We start from the raw sequence: 17,675 nt of genomic DNA, 5'->3' as shown, positions 1-17,675 counted from the left end.
TGGTGTACATCATGATTAAGGGAAAACAGAACATGACAGAACATTCCTTAGCAGATAGTTTTAACACCCTCAGGGGACATAGGCACGGGTCAGAAGTAGATATGACCTCAAAGGGTATGTGTGTGTGTGTGTCCGGAGAATCACATGCCAAGGATGAGCTATCTACACATATGGATAACATGTTGTGCAAAGAAACTGGTTTTAACTAGAATGATTAAACCCCCCTTCCCTCAGCTATTTGATTGTACAGGGCCTTCCTTCAATAAAAAGGCAAGAGGGCAGGAACTGCTTCAGAGTGAGGTGGCGAATTGTTACTGAACGGTTCCTGATCACTCTCCTTGCAAGTAAAAAGAAACTCATCTCTCTGCGTCTTCCTTTGTACACAGTGTTTTTCTACAAGTGTCAGGGTTTAAACCTGACAGAAATCAAGCAGTTTTTTTCTGCTTGATTTAGCATTTTAAGTGTGTTGATGCCTCTCTTAATGCTTAAAGTCTTGTTGACTTGAAAACAGTCCATTGAACAATGTTCATTAAAGAATGCTTGTATTGTCTTAAAATAAATGACAAATTTGTTTGAAATAATTGTCTCATTTGTGTTCATATAACTTAAACAGTTTAAGGCAATCGGTTTCCTTAAATGAAGTGAGTAATCACTACTGCAAAGCATTAAGTTTATACAACAAGAATGAAGTGAGTACACTTAATAGGTTGAACAAAGTGAGCTAAACTTGTGCCTTTAGATTTGAGTTAACGAGACACGTTTGAGTTTATAGTACTCAAACAATACTATCTGAATTATTTATTTAGATTTTGTAATTCTAACTTTAAATGGAGTCTTTGTAACTTAAACAATAGGAGTTGCTTTGACTTAACTGAAAAACAATGTTCTAATTATCATGTTTGAGTTAATAAACTTAAATGATTCAAGGCAATCGGTTTCCTCAAACCATTTTAGTTCAACTAACTTGTCAGGTTTTACAGTGTAGCAGAGATGAGATTCTAAGGCCCCCGAACCAGACAACACCTTGGCTGCGCCTAGAAATTCTGTCCATGTGAAAATTGTGAACAGAATCGGTGACAAAGGGCAGCCTTGGCGGAAGACAACGTTTACTGGAAACAGGCTCGACTTACTGCTGGCAATGCAAACCAGGCTCCTGCCCCGTTTATACAAGGACCGGATGGCACGTAGTAGCGCCACCAATCCCGTACTCCCAAAGGACGCCACGAGGGACACGGTCGAATGCCTTTTACAGGTCTACATGGCACATGCAGACTGGTTGGGTACTCCCATGCACCCTCAAGCACCCTTGTGAGGGTGTAGAGCTGGTCCAGTGTTCCGCGACCAGGACGAAAACCGCATTGGACCTCTTGTAACAAAGGTTGGATCAACGGTTGTACCCTTCTCTCCAGCACCCTGGAATAGACTTTCCCAGGGAGGCTGAGGAGTGTGATCCCCCTATAGTTGAAACACACCCTCCGGTCACCCTTCTTAAAAAGGGGGACCACCACCCCTGTCTGCCAAGCCAAAGGTACTATTCCCGTATTCCATGCAATGTTGAAGAGACGTGCCAGCCAAGACAGTCCCTCAACATCCAGAGCCTTGAGGAATTCTAGGCAGAACTCGTCCACCCCCAGAGCTTTGCCACTGAGGAGCGTTTTGACCACCCCAGATACCTCAGCCACAGTGATGGCACTGTCCACGTATGTGTCCTCAGACTCTGCTTCCTCAATGGAAGGAATGTCAGTGGGATTGAGAAGGGCCTCAAAGTATTCCTTCCACCGTCCGACGACATCCCCAGTCAAGGTCATCAGGCCCCCACCCCCACTGTAAACAGTGTGGACCGGGAACTGCTTCCCTTTTCTGAGGCACCGGACGGTTTGCCAGAACCTCTTCCAGGCCGACCGAAAGTCGTGCTCCATGGCCTCACCAAATTCCTCTCACACCTGACTTTTTGCCTCAACAACCGCCACAAGCCGCGTGCCGTTTGGCTTGACGGTACCTGTCAGCTGCTTCAGGAGTCCCACAAAAGCCATCCATGCTCGATAGTACTCCTTCTTCAGCTTGACGGCGGCCCTGACCTCTGGTGTCCACCATCGGGTTCGGGGCATGCTGCTACGACTGGCACCGTCCAGAACATGCGGACGCAGGTCTGATGATACGACTACAAAGTCGATCATAGACCTGCGGCCTTGGGTGTCCTGGTGTCAAGTGCAAGTGGACATCCCTATGTTCGAACATGGTGTTAGTTATGGCCAAACTGTGGTTCGCACAGAAGTCCAGTAACATCACACCACACAGGCTCAGATCAGGGAGGCCGTTCCTCCCAATCACGCCCCTCCAGGTCACACTGTCATTGGCCACATGGGCGTTGAAGTCTGCTAGTAAAACGACGGAGTCACCAGCTGGGGTGCACCCCCTGATGGACTCCAAGAAGGCCGGGTAGGCTGAGCTGCCGTTTGGCACGTACGCACAAATGACGGTAAGGACCCTTTCCCCAGCCCGAAGGCGTAGGGAAACGACCCTCTCGTTCACCGGGGATGACTCCAACACAGAGGCACCGAGCCGGGGAGCTATTAGTAAGCCCACACCAGCTCCCCACCTCTCCCCTGTAGCAACTCCAGAGTAGAACAAGGTCCAGCCCCTCTCAAGGAGTTTGGTTCCAGAACCCAAACTGTAGGTTGAGGTGAGTCCTAGTCGGAATATTTCAGCCGCTCGCAGTTCAGGCTGTTTCCCCACCAGAGAAGTGACATTCAATGTCCCAAGAACCAGATTTGGCCACCGAAGACCAGGTCGCCGAGGCCCTCGCCCTTGACCCAACACACAATGCACTGGACCCTTATGCTTGCCCCCGTAGGTGGTGGGTCTACGAGGGGGAGATCCCGTGTGGCTTCTTCGGGCTGGGCCCGGCCGGGCCCCACGGGTGAACGTCCGATCACCAGGCGCGGTACGGTTCCTCCTCTTAGTTTTAGTCATAAGGGTCTTCTGAATCACTTAGTCTGTCTCTTCACCTCTGACCTGTTTGCCTTGGGAGACCCTACCAAGGGCATATAGTCCCAGACAACATAGCTCCTCGGATCACTCGTGCACTCAAACCCCTCAACCCCTCCACCACGATAAGGTGGTGATTCACGGTTTTTCCTTAAATTAAACCAGATGCTGATCATTAAAATCACCTGCTTTCGTGAGCAGCTGGAAAGAAAGCTGCAGTGTCTCAGCCCCCCATGGCATGAGTTTGACCCCCCTGGGCTATGCTATCATATACTCTACTTCATCTTTATTCACATTCTCTGTTTCAAAGAGGCCCTACTGTGAACATTGGCCGCCGTCTTGAATTATATTTACTATTTCTGTCTCAGTTGCGCGATTTTAAAAAGCTTGTTCGTGAATTCACCTTGATTCCTTATATTAAACATTAAAAGTGTGTTAAAATCGTGTAGTCATTAAATAGATTCAATCTTTGTCGCATTCACAATTTGCTTCATCTGTCGGACTACTCCGTTGTTGGCTTCCGCATTTTTTCCTTTTTGTGTCAATGCACAAAGGCCTGCAGCCGTGAGTTAGAGACTGGATACCGCCCCCTACCGTATCGGAGTATATAACATGTGCTACAAAACCTACTTTACTTTTAACTACTTAAGCTCTGTGCTGCACGGTGGACGGGTGGGTTCCACGCATCTCCGCGTGCGTAGGTTTTATCCGGGTACCCTGGTTTCCTCCCATATTCCAAAAACATGCATGTTAATTGGCGACTCCAAATTGTGGATGGGAATGGTTGTTTGTCTATATGTGCCCTAGGATTGGCTGGCCACCAGTCCAGGGTGGACCCCGCCTCTCGCCCGAAGAGAGCTGGGTTAGGCTCCAGCATACCCGCAACCCTCGTGAGGATAAGTGGTATAGACAATGGATAGACACTTCAGCTCTTATATTGAGCAATTTCATATATTGCCTCGAGATGTCAGCATTTGTGACCAAGGAAAGTATATCCAGTATACCCAATGTATGAAAGCTTCTCATTGCATTTCCTTCCTAGTGATCCGCTTCGGTGATAGAACATATTCACTTAAGAGGAAACACCGTGAACATTTGCTTTACACTCTGGATTTAATAATTTACCGAACAAATAATGAAGTTTCACAGCATTTTCTAAAACTTTCTGAATGTTACATTGTAGAAAGAAGAGCATTTCCACTTGGGTCCATCCGGTATTCAACAGGCAAATTGAGACTTCTGAAGGACTGCGGACTGCCTCCCCCAGCCCACCCTGGAGAGATGACTTGGATCAGTGGTTCCCAAAGTGGGGGACGTCAATTGCCATTGGGGGTACATGAAATAAAAAAAACAAGTAGCACCTAACGCTTCGCAGTGGGAGGAGAGCGCAGCAAGAAGGATACAGAGGGTGTGTCTGAGTTCGGGGTCTGCATCCTCCCAGGCCAGTAGCCTACCCGGTCTACAAAGGCCAGACGGTCGGAGGCTCCTCCTCCAGCAGTGAAACAGCCTTGTGAATTCAGACGGTCTGGTCTTCCTGACACTTCCTGGTAGTGTCACGAGGTCTCACGTTTACCCCAACGTCCTTACAGAATGACACCTGTAACATAACTAAAGTGAAGGCAAACAAACAAAATGGACAATATAGAGGCAAAGTTATTATTCTTTTAAATGGAGGTTTCACTGGGGAGAGAAGACATGTTCTCTTTCTGCAGATTTATCTCCAGCTCACAGCTAAACCTGATATATTAAAGAGTAGTAATATTCATATTTCCTTTCTTACTTTTTGGCTACTTCATTTGTACAACACTCTGATCAGCAATAACACAAGTTTGAATATGTATTTTTTGATGCCATATAGAACGTATGTATATGATGCAGTATATCAAGGTCCAAGCATCCTGCACTGTATCATGCTGGAGCGCAGGTGAAATAATGATGAGGTGCAGGAAGCCAGAGGAGGAGATCTGGAGGCCATTAATGATGTTCCATGGTTGTACGACATACTGGTGACTATCCTGCAGGTCCATCCTCCATCATGATCATCTTTAGTAGTTTAAAACTATGATATTTGTGTTCTTTACAAAGTCTTTTGGTGGAGGTCTTTCGTGTCGACGTCACGAGAAAGAGTATTTTCATTGAAAAGGGCAGTGGAGATCATCCCTGCACTCCCACTGGATGGATGATAACGAGGACAGTGGAGACATGCACCAGTCCACATGATGTCCCAGTGACAGACACATATGGAACACATATTAGCAACACCATTCACTCAGAAATTATTGCACGTTACAGTATAAATATGACCTAGATCTACTTATTTCATACTGCCTTACTAATGGTTTACTGTATTCCAATACAGTAATCATTTGTAAGGCAGAATATCCTCCTATTCCACAATCTTGGCAATGAATACAGAAGATGAAAAGTACAAAAGCGTCATTACAATACACAATACTTATTCATTGACATTCTTTACTGGTACATATAGTGACTGCTCTAAAGACAGCAGCAAGAGTAATGGAAACACAAGATCAATTCTATGATTTGACAAAGTTTTTAAAAACCCTAACTGGTGGGGAAAGTGTTTATTCTCCGTTGTGTGTCCACATGTGTACTGTCAAACTTTTCTTATGAGAATAATTTTTACCACAAACTGAACAACTAAAAGGTTTTTCTCCTGTGTGTGCTCTCATGTGTGATGCCATACTTACTTTTTGAGTGAATCTTTTGGCACAAACTGAGCATTGAAAAGGTTTTTCTTGTGTGTGTGTTCTCATGTGTAATTCCATATGTACATTTTGAGAGAATCGTTTACTACAAACTGAACAACAAAAAGGTTTTTCTCCTGTATGTGTTCTCATGTGTGATGCTATATTTTCTTTGCGGCTAAATCTTTGATCACAAACTGAGCATTGAAAAGGTTTTTGCTCTGTGTGTGTTCTCACGTGTGATTCCATATGTACATTTTGGGTGAATCTTTTGCCACAAATTGAACAACTAAAGGGTTTTTCTCCTGTGTGTGTTCGCATGTGGGATGCTATATTCTCTTTCCGTGTGAATTTCTGACCACAAACTGAGCACTGAAAAGGTTTTTCACCTGTGTGTGTTCTCATGTGTGATTCCATATGACCATTTTGTGTGAATCTTTTCCCGCAAACTGAGCAACTAAAGGGTTTTTCTCCTGTGTGTGTTCTCATATGTGATTCCCTATTACAATTTTGAGTGAATTGTTTTCCACACACTGAACAACTGAAGGGTTTCTCTCCTGTGTGTGTTCTCATGTGTGATATGATTGTTACCTTTTGAGAGAATCTTTTATCACAAATTGGACAACTAAAGGCTTTTTCTTCTGTGTGTGTTCTCTTGTGTGATTCCATGTTACAATTATGAGTAAATCCTTTACCACAAATTGAACACCTAAAGGGTTTTTCTCCTGTGTGTGTTCTCATGTGCGACAGCATGTTTGCTCTTTTAACAAAACTTTTATCACACTTTGAACAACTAAAGGCTTTTTCTCTTGTGTGTGTTCTCATGTGTCCATCAAAATCCCTTTGAATAGAAAAGCTTTTAGCACAAACCGAGCAGCTCAGTTTATGACCCGTTTTCTTTTTGGAGCATTTAGAGTGTTTGTCGTCAGCACATGTCCTTGTATCGCCTTCACACTCTGGATCGCTGCTCAAAGCTTCTTCATCCTCGGGAGAGAGTGACGTTGTGTGCTCGCTATCTGATAATGACGCTAAGAGGCTATCAGCTTGTGGTGTGTCTTTATCGTCTTCTATCTTCACAGAGACAACAGTCAGCGGCAACTTGGTGAGATCAGCCCCCTCCCGTTCGAGAAGGCACGCTTCCTCCTGAGTGATCCACAGTTCCTCCTCTTCCTCTTTCACGTGGAAAGACTGGGGATCTTCCTTCTTCAAAGTGGAGCCGCCCCCCTCCAGCTGAGGTGGGGGTTCTTCTTCACAGCCAATCATCTGTTGGACGTCTGCAGGACACAAACACACTTTAGCGCTGATGTTTTTCCCCCCCGATGGTTGTGATGCCTCTGTGGTCAAACTACAGCATTGAAAGCGATGCTTACTAGCAGCAGTTAGCTAGTTGGTTAACAACAGTTGTTTATATGGAATTTGGCATATTTGAAGCCTCAACTCCACTGCTGTTCTTTAATTTTCTATTTTTGGCTTGCTACTGTTTGGCTCTTTCCTCACAGGTCCGGGCAGTGTGAAAGAGGTGGACAGACCCCTCACACGTGATATGTTAACTGACTTGAAGGAACAGGCCAAAAATCCAGAGGTGGCAGAGGCCAAGGCAGAGTGCCTCTACAGGGGGTCATTAACAATAAGGGAGGAACAATTAATGAAGGAAATTGAACAGTTGAAATTGCTAACACAGTATCAACATGAGGAGATAAGAAAGGTTAAGGATAAGTTGTGGGTCGGTCAGAAAAAGGTTGGAGAAGAGAAGGATGAAGAGGAATGTGGTTCAGATGAGGAGTTGAAAGGGGGCTGGAGTACAGAAAGTAAACAGATGGCCAGTAAGAAGACAATAAAGCGGAGGACTCAGCGCCATACAAGTAGGACAGCTAAAATGTTGCCGTGTGTGTCAGAAGTATCAGAGATTAATATTCAGGCACCCCTTCTTGCATCACCACACAGCCTGTTTATGTGCCTTTTTCCATCACAGATCGTACATGTATTGCTGAAAAATTACCCTCGCCATCCTCTGGGGGTGCACTTTTTATGCAGCGCCTCACAGAGGCAACACATGGGTTTACAACAGCGATTGGCGGCCTTCGAGCCATCCTTGACTCCGGGGATGCCGGACGAGCCTGGAAGTCTTCTCTTCTCTAAGTGGTCCCCATGGCGTAGGAGCCTGCACTTGTTTACACCTCTCATTGATTCGTGACATTGTATTTTGAATTATGACAGGAATGAGGACGATGTGTGTTTGATAGGTTCTCCTCAATCCAATGTGATTTTAGGAATCAAGCATTTTTGCTTCCATAATAATCTAGTGAGTTTTCTTCTCTCCCTCACTCTCTGCATCAGCTGTTAATTTTACTGTCATGGAACATCATGCAGTCACAAGGGATCATGGCTTCCATTTGGCGTATGCAGCATTGGTCAGCTGCTTATTTGTTGCAAATAATGGTGAGCTGACCACTCTTCAAGCCTTGGTCGACGCTCAGGCCATGTGCAAGTTTTCTGCTGCACTGGTGTAGATGCCCAAGTCGCAGGAGTCGTTCATCGCTCTCAAACAAGTTTTTTCTTCGCCGGTCGACTTACATCCTATACTCAGTAAAAGGTGTTCTTTTCAGGAGGGGGATGTGGGTAAGTGAACAATTTTTATGTATGTTAGCTTGACGTCCAGCTTGAGTCTACAGAGTTGTTACATCCACATGGTATGTAGTAGGACTTGAAATTTTGGGGGGGGAAATACGGCACACGTCATGTCGCACTTGTTGATAGTACTCGCTATGTATAGTTTCGTGGTTTACATTGCACTTTCAGTAGATCTATAATATGGCTGTGATGATACAGGAGGGGGTCCCACATCTGGGTACAGAGAAAGTGATGGAAGAAACAAAGGCAAGAGCAGATCTATGGACAGATGGGTCGTTGAAAGTGGCTTATGCAGAGGTAAGGCAGTAGGAAGATGGGAACAAGTGTTGGAGCGCTGGAGCTCTCAGAAGGTAGGAGGTAATATTGTATGGGTGGCGTGTGGTACAGTGGAGAGAGTATGCAACAAGAAAACAAGATAAGGACATTTTGAGGCTGTAAAATGCCCGGTTGTAGGTAAGGGCATGCAAAAGGGGGTGATCATATCTCCCTAGGAAATGCAGGCAGTAGCTTGCTACAATTCAAAATTGCAGTTAAGTGTTTTAGAGATTTAAGGTATGTTATCAAAGTTGGCATAATTAGATAGTGTTGTAAGCAGCACAAGAAAAAAATTGTTGGCTATCATCGAGCGGTAGTAAAAACAAGGATGGAGTTTGGGTTTCTAGTGATGGGTGCACTGTCCCCTCTGCTCGGCTGCTCCGGACGAGGCACATGGACTTGGACAATTAGGCAAACAATAAATGATACATGCCAGGACACACAGGTGTCATCCATAGATGATAGATAAAGCTGAGGTAAGGTTGAAGGAATTAATCAAAAATGTAAAAAAAAAAATAGCAAAAATATGCAGGATATAAAAATGGGTTGAAGCACTTCAATTAGCTCTAGCTGTTGGATGTGCCATAAACATCCAGATGAGGTTCACACAATTTGAACTCACTGGATGTCAGCAGTTTCCTGGACCTACTGCTGGCACAGGACCCATGGATGTCATAGAAAAAAATATGTATGACACTTGTTGGATCACAATGGTTGGTGAGTAAAATTTTCTGCACAGGTTGCTGGTACTGCAAAAGGGGGTCCTGAGAACGGGGTGTACACATCACCATGAGTGTACTTAAGGTTTGAAAAAAAGAGTGTGGACGCAGCCCAGGTTGATACGCCCATACTGGGTGACAGTAAGAACGTCACATTTCCTCTGGCTGAAGGAAATAGAGGTTTGTGGTTCCAAAGACTTTAGAGGAAACAACATGTACTCTTGAAAATATTCTTCTGTATCTTTGGTATGCCTGTGGGATGTGGTGCAAAGGGGGAGCTGTAGTCTAATTTAGTTTTTTTAAATAATTGTCTTTGATGTAGGGTAGATGAGTATCAAGTCAAACTGTGACCAGTGCCAGTTAAGGGTCAGTTAACAGATGGTCAGGGCACAACATCCTGTGTTGTGTTTCTTCTTCTTATCTTTGCAGTGCTCATTGGGGGAGAACCAAAAGGCCAGGAATGTCTTAGATATTTACTCAGAAGGCAATGAAGATAATGGGGTGAAGGAGGAAGTATCTGGTCCGGGAACGGGATCCTGGTCCATCCCCCACACATACCCCCAACTCCACCCCATCTAAGGAGATCTGCAAAAAGCGCTGGGATGCAAGAATCGGGGCTGACTTTCCTTCTCGTCAGGAGGCTGCAGGCGGACACTGGAAGAGAAAATCAGCCCAGGATCCTTTGTTTTGTGATTTTATTCTGTCTGACCAATTTTACAATACATGATGTTAACTTTTACTAGTGAGTCAGTTTTATTCCTTCTCATAAGTGGAGCTTAACGAATACGCTTGGGGAGATGAAATTTACTTAAACAAGTGGTCTTGGAGGCCTCAATTAGGTTGCGGAGAATTTCTTCTACAACAATATACATATATATGTATATATATACACATATACGTACAGTGCATCCAGAAAGTATTCACAGCGCTTCACTTTTTCCACATTATGTCATGTTACAGCCTCATTCCAAATTGTATTAATTTAATCTCTTACCTCAAAATTCTACACAAAATACGCCATAATGACAATGTGAAAAAGTTTTTTTTTGACTTTTTTTGAATTTATTAAAAATAGAAAACTAAGAAATCACATTTACATAAGTATTCACAGCCTTTGCCATGAAGCTCAAAATTGAGCTCAGGTGCATCTTTTTTCCACTGATCATCCTTGAGATCTTTCTACAGCTTAATTGGAGTCCACCTACAGTAAATTCAGTTGATTGGACATGATTTGGAAAGGCACACACCTGTCTATATAAGGTCCCACAGTTGACTGTGCATGTCAGAGCACAAACACCAAGCATGAAGTCAAAAGAACTGTCTGTAGACCTGCGAGACAGGATTGTCTTGAGGCACACATCTGGGGAAGGATACAGAAAAATTTCTGCTGCTTTGAAGGTCCCAATGAGCACAGTGGCCTCCATTATTCGTAAATGGAAGCTGTTTGGAACCACCAGGACTCTTACTAGAGCTGGCCGGCCTTCTAAACTGAGCGATCGGGGAAGAAGGGCCTTAGTCAGGAAGGTGACCAAGGCCACTGCTCATCACCAGGCCAATACCATCCCTACAGTGAAGCATGGTGGTGGCAGCATCATGCTGTGGGGATGTTTTTCAGCAGCAGGAACTGGCAGACTAGTCAGGATAGAAGGAAAAATGAATGCAGCAATATATAGAGATATCCTGGATGAAAACCTGCTCCAGAGCGCTCTTGTCCTGCTGAAAAATGAACCTTCGCCCCAGCCTGAGGTCAACGACCCGAAGCACACAGCCAAGATCTCAAAAGATTGGCTTCAGAACCTCTCCGTGAATGTCCTGGAGTGGCCCAGCCAGAGTCCAGACTTGAATCCGATCGAACATCTCTGGAGAGATCTGAAAATGTGCACAGACGTCTCCCATCCAACCTGATGGAGCTTGAGACTTATTGCAAAGAAGAATGGGCAAAACTGCCTAAAGATTGGTGTGCTAAACTTGTGGGATCATATTCAAAAAGACTTGAGGCTGTAATTGCTGCCAAAGGTGGATCAACAAAGTATTAAGCAAAGGCTGTGAATACTTATGTAAATGTGATTTTTTTGTTTTCTATTTTTAATAAATTCAAAACATGTCAAAAAAACCTTTTTTCACATTGTCATAATGGAGTATTTTGCGTAGAATTTTGAGGTAAGAGATTAATTTAATACAGTTTGGAATGAGGCTGTAACATGACAAAATGTAGAAAAAGTGAAGCGCTGTGAATACTTTCCGGATGCACTGTATATTAGGGTGCATCAAATATGAATGGGAAATTTTAATTTCATAATATCAATTTGGCTGGCATTTCATTTTTTTCTAATGAACATAGTGTCTTCTGCAAAGTTTTGAGGAAATCCACTGAGATTTAGGGGTGCCACCTCACACATAAAAGTTTGTAAAATTTTGGAAAATGTGCAATTTCTAGTTTAATTGCCAAAAAGTTGACCTGGAAATGTTGAGTACAATGAACTTCTATACAGCATCATTTTCTACAGGGTTATCGAAGTAAATATATTTGTTTTCTATTTGGATTGGGTATTCCTCAGAATTCAACTTTCAAGATTCTCCATTAATTTGTCCTATTGACAAAATGAATGAATGAATGGCGGTAAATGGGACATGTTCACATGGCCTTACCCTGAATTTTATGTAGCGGTGATGGATATTTGACATACATATAAAGTTTAAACACTTTGTTTTTTATTTTATTTGTATTTTATTGTAAACACAAGGGGCAATAGTAACACATTTAAATAACAAACTCTCTACTGGCAAACTCACTAGAAACAGTCTATTGTGCCAGAGTCCTCTCCACTGAGGAACATCACAAGGGAGAGAAATCTGAACCTCACCAGTGCATCTAACCCCAGATTTGTCATCCCACCTGCCACCCAGGAGTAACCCTCCTATTCAGGGATCAGCTTGCGTTTGCAGCGACGAATGTTTGGCTGTTGGCTGCGGTCATGTTCAACTGCCTGCAGTACATTCTTCGCATGACCTTCCTGGTCATTGCGACAAAGTCGGATGTGAGTTTGACGCCAAGCTCGGCATAGTCATTCACCACATTCATCGCACAGACATTGACCGGACTTATTTTGAACGCAGCATTGATAGCCCATTCTATTCTCGGTCAGCTGTTGCATAGGCGGCAGAGAGATGTGTATAATCACCACATGACTCTGCGACCAGGCCACGAGTGAAGGCAGCCTGTTGCATTGGCGACATCTTCAACCTTGCAGCCTGTAACACAACACTTGGTTGGCTGAGGATATCAGGCGGAATGAAGATTAAAATAATAAATGGACAAGTGTATATTAGATTATGTAGGACTACAGTACTACTCTCAATAAATATGAAGCATCAGTTATACTATCTACTCTATATTACTGTTGTTGATGTTAGGCTTGCTCAGCTATTAGCTAATTGTCATTAGCAAACTGTAGCTAGCTAATGTTAGCTACAGTAGAGGCAATGAGCACTTAATACCTATAAATATGACTACAAATCATTCAAATTACAAAGACAAAACCACAAATTTGGTAGTAATATGTAATAGGAGTATAAATACCAACAAAAACATCAAAGATCACTGCAGTTCCTGAGCTGCAGTCTTTGCTGACCTCAAATCTCCATGGCAACCAGTGAGCACTGTTCACCACATTATTCCACAAAAACAGATGTATGGTGGCACCCCTAAATAATCATGTATTGGAAAAATATTTTTTATGTGTTGTTTCTACATATATTGGAACACTTTTAGTACCCAGCCATATCGAAATTCAATATTTGTGTTTTTTGATGCACTCTAATACACATACATACATACATATATATATACATATACAGTATGTCACAAAGGTGAGTACACCCTTCACATTTCTGCAAATATTTTATTATATCTTTTCATATATCTGAAGAAATGAAACTTTGCTACAATGTAAAGTAGTCAGTGTACAGCTTGTATGACAGTGTAAATTTACTGTTCCCTTCAAAATAACTCAATACACAGACCTTAATGTCTAAACTGCAGGCAACAAAAGTGAATACACCCCTAAGTGAAAATGTCCAAATTGGGCCAAAACTGTCAATATTTTGTGTGGCCACCATTATTTTCCAGCACTGCCTTAACCCTCTTGGGCATGGAGTTCACCAGAGCTTCACAGGTTGCCACTGGAATCCTCTTCCACTCCTCCATGACGACATCACGGAGCTGGTGGATGTTAGAGACCTTGTGCTCCTTCACCTTCAGTTTGAGGATGCCCCACAGATGCTCAATAGGATTTAGGTCCGGAGACATGCTTGGCCAGTCCATCACATTCACCCTTAACTTCTTTAGGCAAAGCAGTGGTTGTCTTGGAGGTGTGTTTGGGGTCGTTGTCATGTTGGAACACTGCCCTGCGGCCCAGTTTCCGAAGGGAGGGGATCATGCTCTGCTTCAGGATGTCACATGTTGGCATTCATGGTTCCCTCAATGAACTGTAGCTCCCCAGTGCCGACAGCACTCATGCAGCCCCAGACCATGACACTCCCACCACCATGTTTGACTGTAGGTAAAACACACTCGTCTTTGTACTCCTCACCTGGTTTCCGTCACACACGCTTGACACCATCTGAACCAAATAAGCTTATCTTGGTCTCATCAGACCACAGGACATGGTTCCAGTAATCCATGTCTTTAGTCTGCTTATCTTCAGCAAACTGTTTGCGGGCTTTCTTATGCAACATCTTTAGAAGAGGCTTCTTTCTGGGATGACAGCCATGCAGACCAATTTGATGCAGAGTGCGACGTATGGTCTGAGCACTGACAGGTTGACCACCCATCCCTTCAACCTCTGCAGCAATGCTGGCAGCACTCAGGCGTCTATTTTCCGTCTGGATATGACGCTGGGCACGTGCACTCAACTTCTTTGGTCGACCATGGCGAGGCCTGTTCTGAGTGGAACCTGTGATGTTAAACCGCTGTATGGTCTTGGCCACCGTGCTGCTGCTCAGTTTCAGAGTGTTGGCAATCGTCGTATAGCCTAAGCCATCTTCGTGTTGCGCAGCAATTCTTTTTTTCAGATCAGAGTTCTTTGCCATGAGGTGCCATGTTAAACTTCCAGTGACCAGTATGAGAGAGTGTGAGAGTCATAAAACCAAATTTAACACACATGCTCCCCATTCACACCTGAGACCTTGTAACACTAATGGGTCACATGACACTGGGGAAAGAAAATGGCTAATTGGGCCCAATTTGGACATTTTCACTTAGGGGTGTATTCACTTTTGTTGCCTGCATTTTAGACATTAAGGTCTGTGTATTGAGTTATTTTGAGGGGACAGTAAATTTACACTGTTATACAAGCTGTACACTGACTACTTTACATTGTAGCAAAGTTTCATTTCTTCAGTGGTGTCCCATGAAAAGATATAATAAAATATTTGCAGAAATGTGAGGGGTGTACTCACTTTTGTGACATACTGTATATACATATATATAAACATACACATATATACGCACATACATATACATACATATACATACACACATGTATATATATATATATATGTATATATATATATATGTATATGTATATATATATGTGTATGTATATATATATATATACGTGTATGTATATATGTGTATATGTGTGTGTGTGTTATATATACACATACACACATGTATATATACACACATACACGTGTGTGTGTGTGTATATATATATATATATATATATATATATATATATATGTGTGTGTGTGTGTGTGTATATGTATATATACACATACGCATATATAAGCATATATATATATATATATACACACACACACACATATATATCCATACATGTATATATATATACACACACATATATACACACACACACACACATATACACACATACACGTGTGTGTGTGTATATATATATATATATATATACACACACACACACACACACACATATATATACACATACGCATATATATATATATATATATACATATACACACACACATATATATACACATACGCATATATAAAAAATGTTTGTGTGTATATATATATATATATATACACAAACATTTTTTTATTTCATAGGTGGACATATACAGTATATAAACACTTAAAGGGGACCTATTATGCTTATTCTTGGGCCCTCTGTATTGAGTAGTAGACTCCTATAGAGCAGCTACATACCATAACCAGTACAGAAAGCTTTCTAGTTCTTCCAGAATCTGCACCTATTCGGCTGTATTTCTTTGCATTTTGTGCTTCCTGCGAAACGGACTGTTTTAATGTATTCCACCAATGGCCCGCCTCCAGGCACGCCCGTTCAGCTGTGGTTGAGCCACTAATTGTGGTGGTAAAACGCCACTAGCAACCCCGCTTCCTCTATGCTATGATGCTACACACACAAGCTGTTTTGCTCCATGACTTCCAATAAACAAAGACAGTTAGGACACTAATGAACTGGTACTTACTGCTGGCTCTTCTGACTCTTCCACACCACCAAGTAACGTTGGAAAGGCACATTACAGGGCTTCAGCAAGTTTGGGGGCTATTCCAGCTATTCTTTAGCTGGTAGGGAATCAGGAACTCCAACCACTTGTGGCTGATGGGGGGCGTCTTTAGGAATTGGAAACAAATGTGGCTTTGCTGGCAAGTAAACACAAATTTCCCCACTGAGGGACGAATAAAGGCATATCTTAATCTTAGGCATATCTTAAGTAAACGGCAAAGCAGAGCTTGGGGGAGGGCGGAGAGTTTATATATAAGTAAGTCCGCCCCTGTGACGTCACAAAGGAACAGTTTTGCCTTGCCTTTTGAAAGGAGCGTTTTGAGCCATCTTCTTTCAGGGCTCACTTCCAAATGCACAAACGTCATTGTCTGAAATTTTGCCTTGGTTTAACACCAGAATACATTAATAGGTCAGAAAAGTAGAAAAAGCATCATAGGTCCCCTTAAACCCTGCAGTATATTGGGGTAGCGGGTAAATTTCCAATATAGGCAAAGACAAATGTCCAAATCACGTCAAATATGTGAAAATTGTGTTTTGATCATTTTTTTAAATGTTAAATCGGTCTCGGGCTGATATTGACACTTGGGGGCATGATACCTGGCCTGATACCAGACAAACCATGTGATAACCTATAACTATCGACTATTGCACGTCACTAAATCAGAAAGCTTACTATAAAATGAAAAATGTGCTAAAGGGAGATGGACAGCATAAATACCTTTACGATGAAACAAAACTCCGGTCTTGCTAACAGCTTCCAGTCGTTGTCGATGTTGCTCGTTCTCCTCTCTTAATCGAGAAAGTTCCTCCGCCATTGTTCTTTCAAACAGCGACAATATTTCATCTGCCGCCGCCATTAGTCGCTCCTTCACCAATTCTTTCAACATGTTTCATGTTTGTATTCGATCGCACTTTGCGATGCCTGCGAACGGGGTCTGCCTTGAAAAGTTGCTAACTTCCGCCTTTTTCTTCTTCGATTGCAGTTATAGGAGCGCCCGAGCACTGTGACGTCACCCGGCCGCCATCTTGCGACGGTATTTAGTATTGAAGGCAACATGCAAGCTGAAGAAAAGGAGCTGCAAGGTCACAATAAAATTGTATTTCTTACGTTGTGTGTGCAACAACGTAAACAGTTAATACAATCATACGGAAGGATTCACAGACTTGTTTCTTTATCAGACTTGGTGAGATTAGAATCACCTGAAATCCTGTACAGTAAAACAGTTGCTATTCATTTGTTATTGCAGGTTTACATTAACATTCCATGACCTTCGTCAGATCGTCATCTTAAAATAGCTGTCCAAAAACGTTCATTCTCGGCCTCCAAGAGTCTTGCATGAGATCGCAAAGGGCACCGGTTTTGCATGCCTGCCAGAATCGGCATCCACCTCACGGGGGCTCAGTTAAAACCTAAAATATGTGATTCTGTGCTGTTTTTACGGCACAGGACTTCAGGTTAATGAAGCTATTGTACTTTTTGTCTACGTTATCAGTTACTATGAGACACCTTCAGCACACAGTATATGAAAGCTTGGATTTATTGGCTTGGTATTTGTTACGTATGTCAAGCATTTGACGCATGCGTATCCAGGAATGCGGTGAGAGGAGCGGATTAGACATTCACAATGTAACTGTGGTGCTTTGTAACACATTTGTTCCGCCATTTATTTATTTATGTATAACAAATGACAAATATGAAATGTGCAAGTAATTACCTATTCATTTTGTGGCCAGCAGCTGACATAATTTCACTACATTCCAAACGAATGCGACCAAACCACGGGGAAGAGTTGTTAACAGAC

At 42.8% G+C, this 17,675-nt stretch overlaps 1 protein-coding gene across 3 annotated transcripts; it reads right to left on the bottom strand.

Moving 5' to 3' along the window:
- Positions 1-4,075: 4,075 nt before the first annotated feature.
- Positions 4,076-16,836, bottom strand: LOC131127586 (gastrula zinc finger protein XlCGF57.1-like). 3 transcript variants are annotated; one of them, XM_058069632.1, is made up of 3 exons: positions 16,592-16,836; positions 9,839-10,015; positions 4,076-6,970 (listed from the first exon to the last, which is right to left on the bottom strand). In XM_058069632.1, exons 1-3 carry the CDS (start codon positions 16,758-16,760, stop codon positions 5,574-5,576), a joined length of 1,743 nt encoding a protein of 580 aa, XP_057925615.1. In that variant the 5' UTR covers positions 16,761-16,836; the 3' UTR covers positions 4,076-5,573. The 3 variants fall into 3 exon arrangements, with proteins under 3 accessions (XP_057925615.1, XP_057925616.1, XP_057925617.1); XM_058069633.1 differs by lacking the exon at positions 9,839-10,015; XM_058069634.1 differs by lacking the exons at positions 9,839-10,015; positions 16,592-16,836 and adding an exon at positions 15,836-16,541.
- Between the last annotated feature and the right edge of the window lie 839 nt (positions 16,837-17,675).

This window comes from Doryrhamphus excisus, chromosome 4 (assembly GCF_030265055.1).
Source record: "Doryrhamphus excisus isolate RoL2022-K1 chromosome 4, RoL_Dexc_1.0, whole genome shotgun sequence".
In the NCBI taxonomy this organism is placed as follows: Eukaryota; Metazoa; Chordata; class Actinopteri; order Syngnathiformes; family Syngnathidae; genus Doryrhamphus; species Doryrhamphus excisus.
This window is presented reverse-complemented; position numbering and strand designations above follow the sequence as displayed.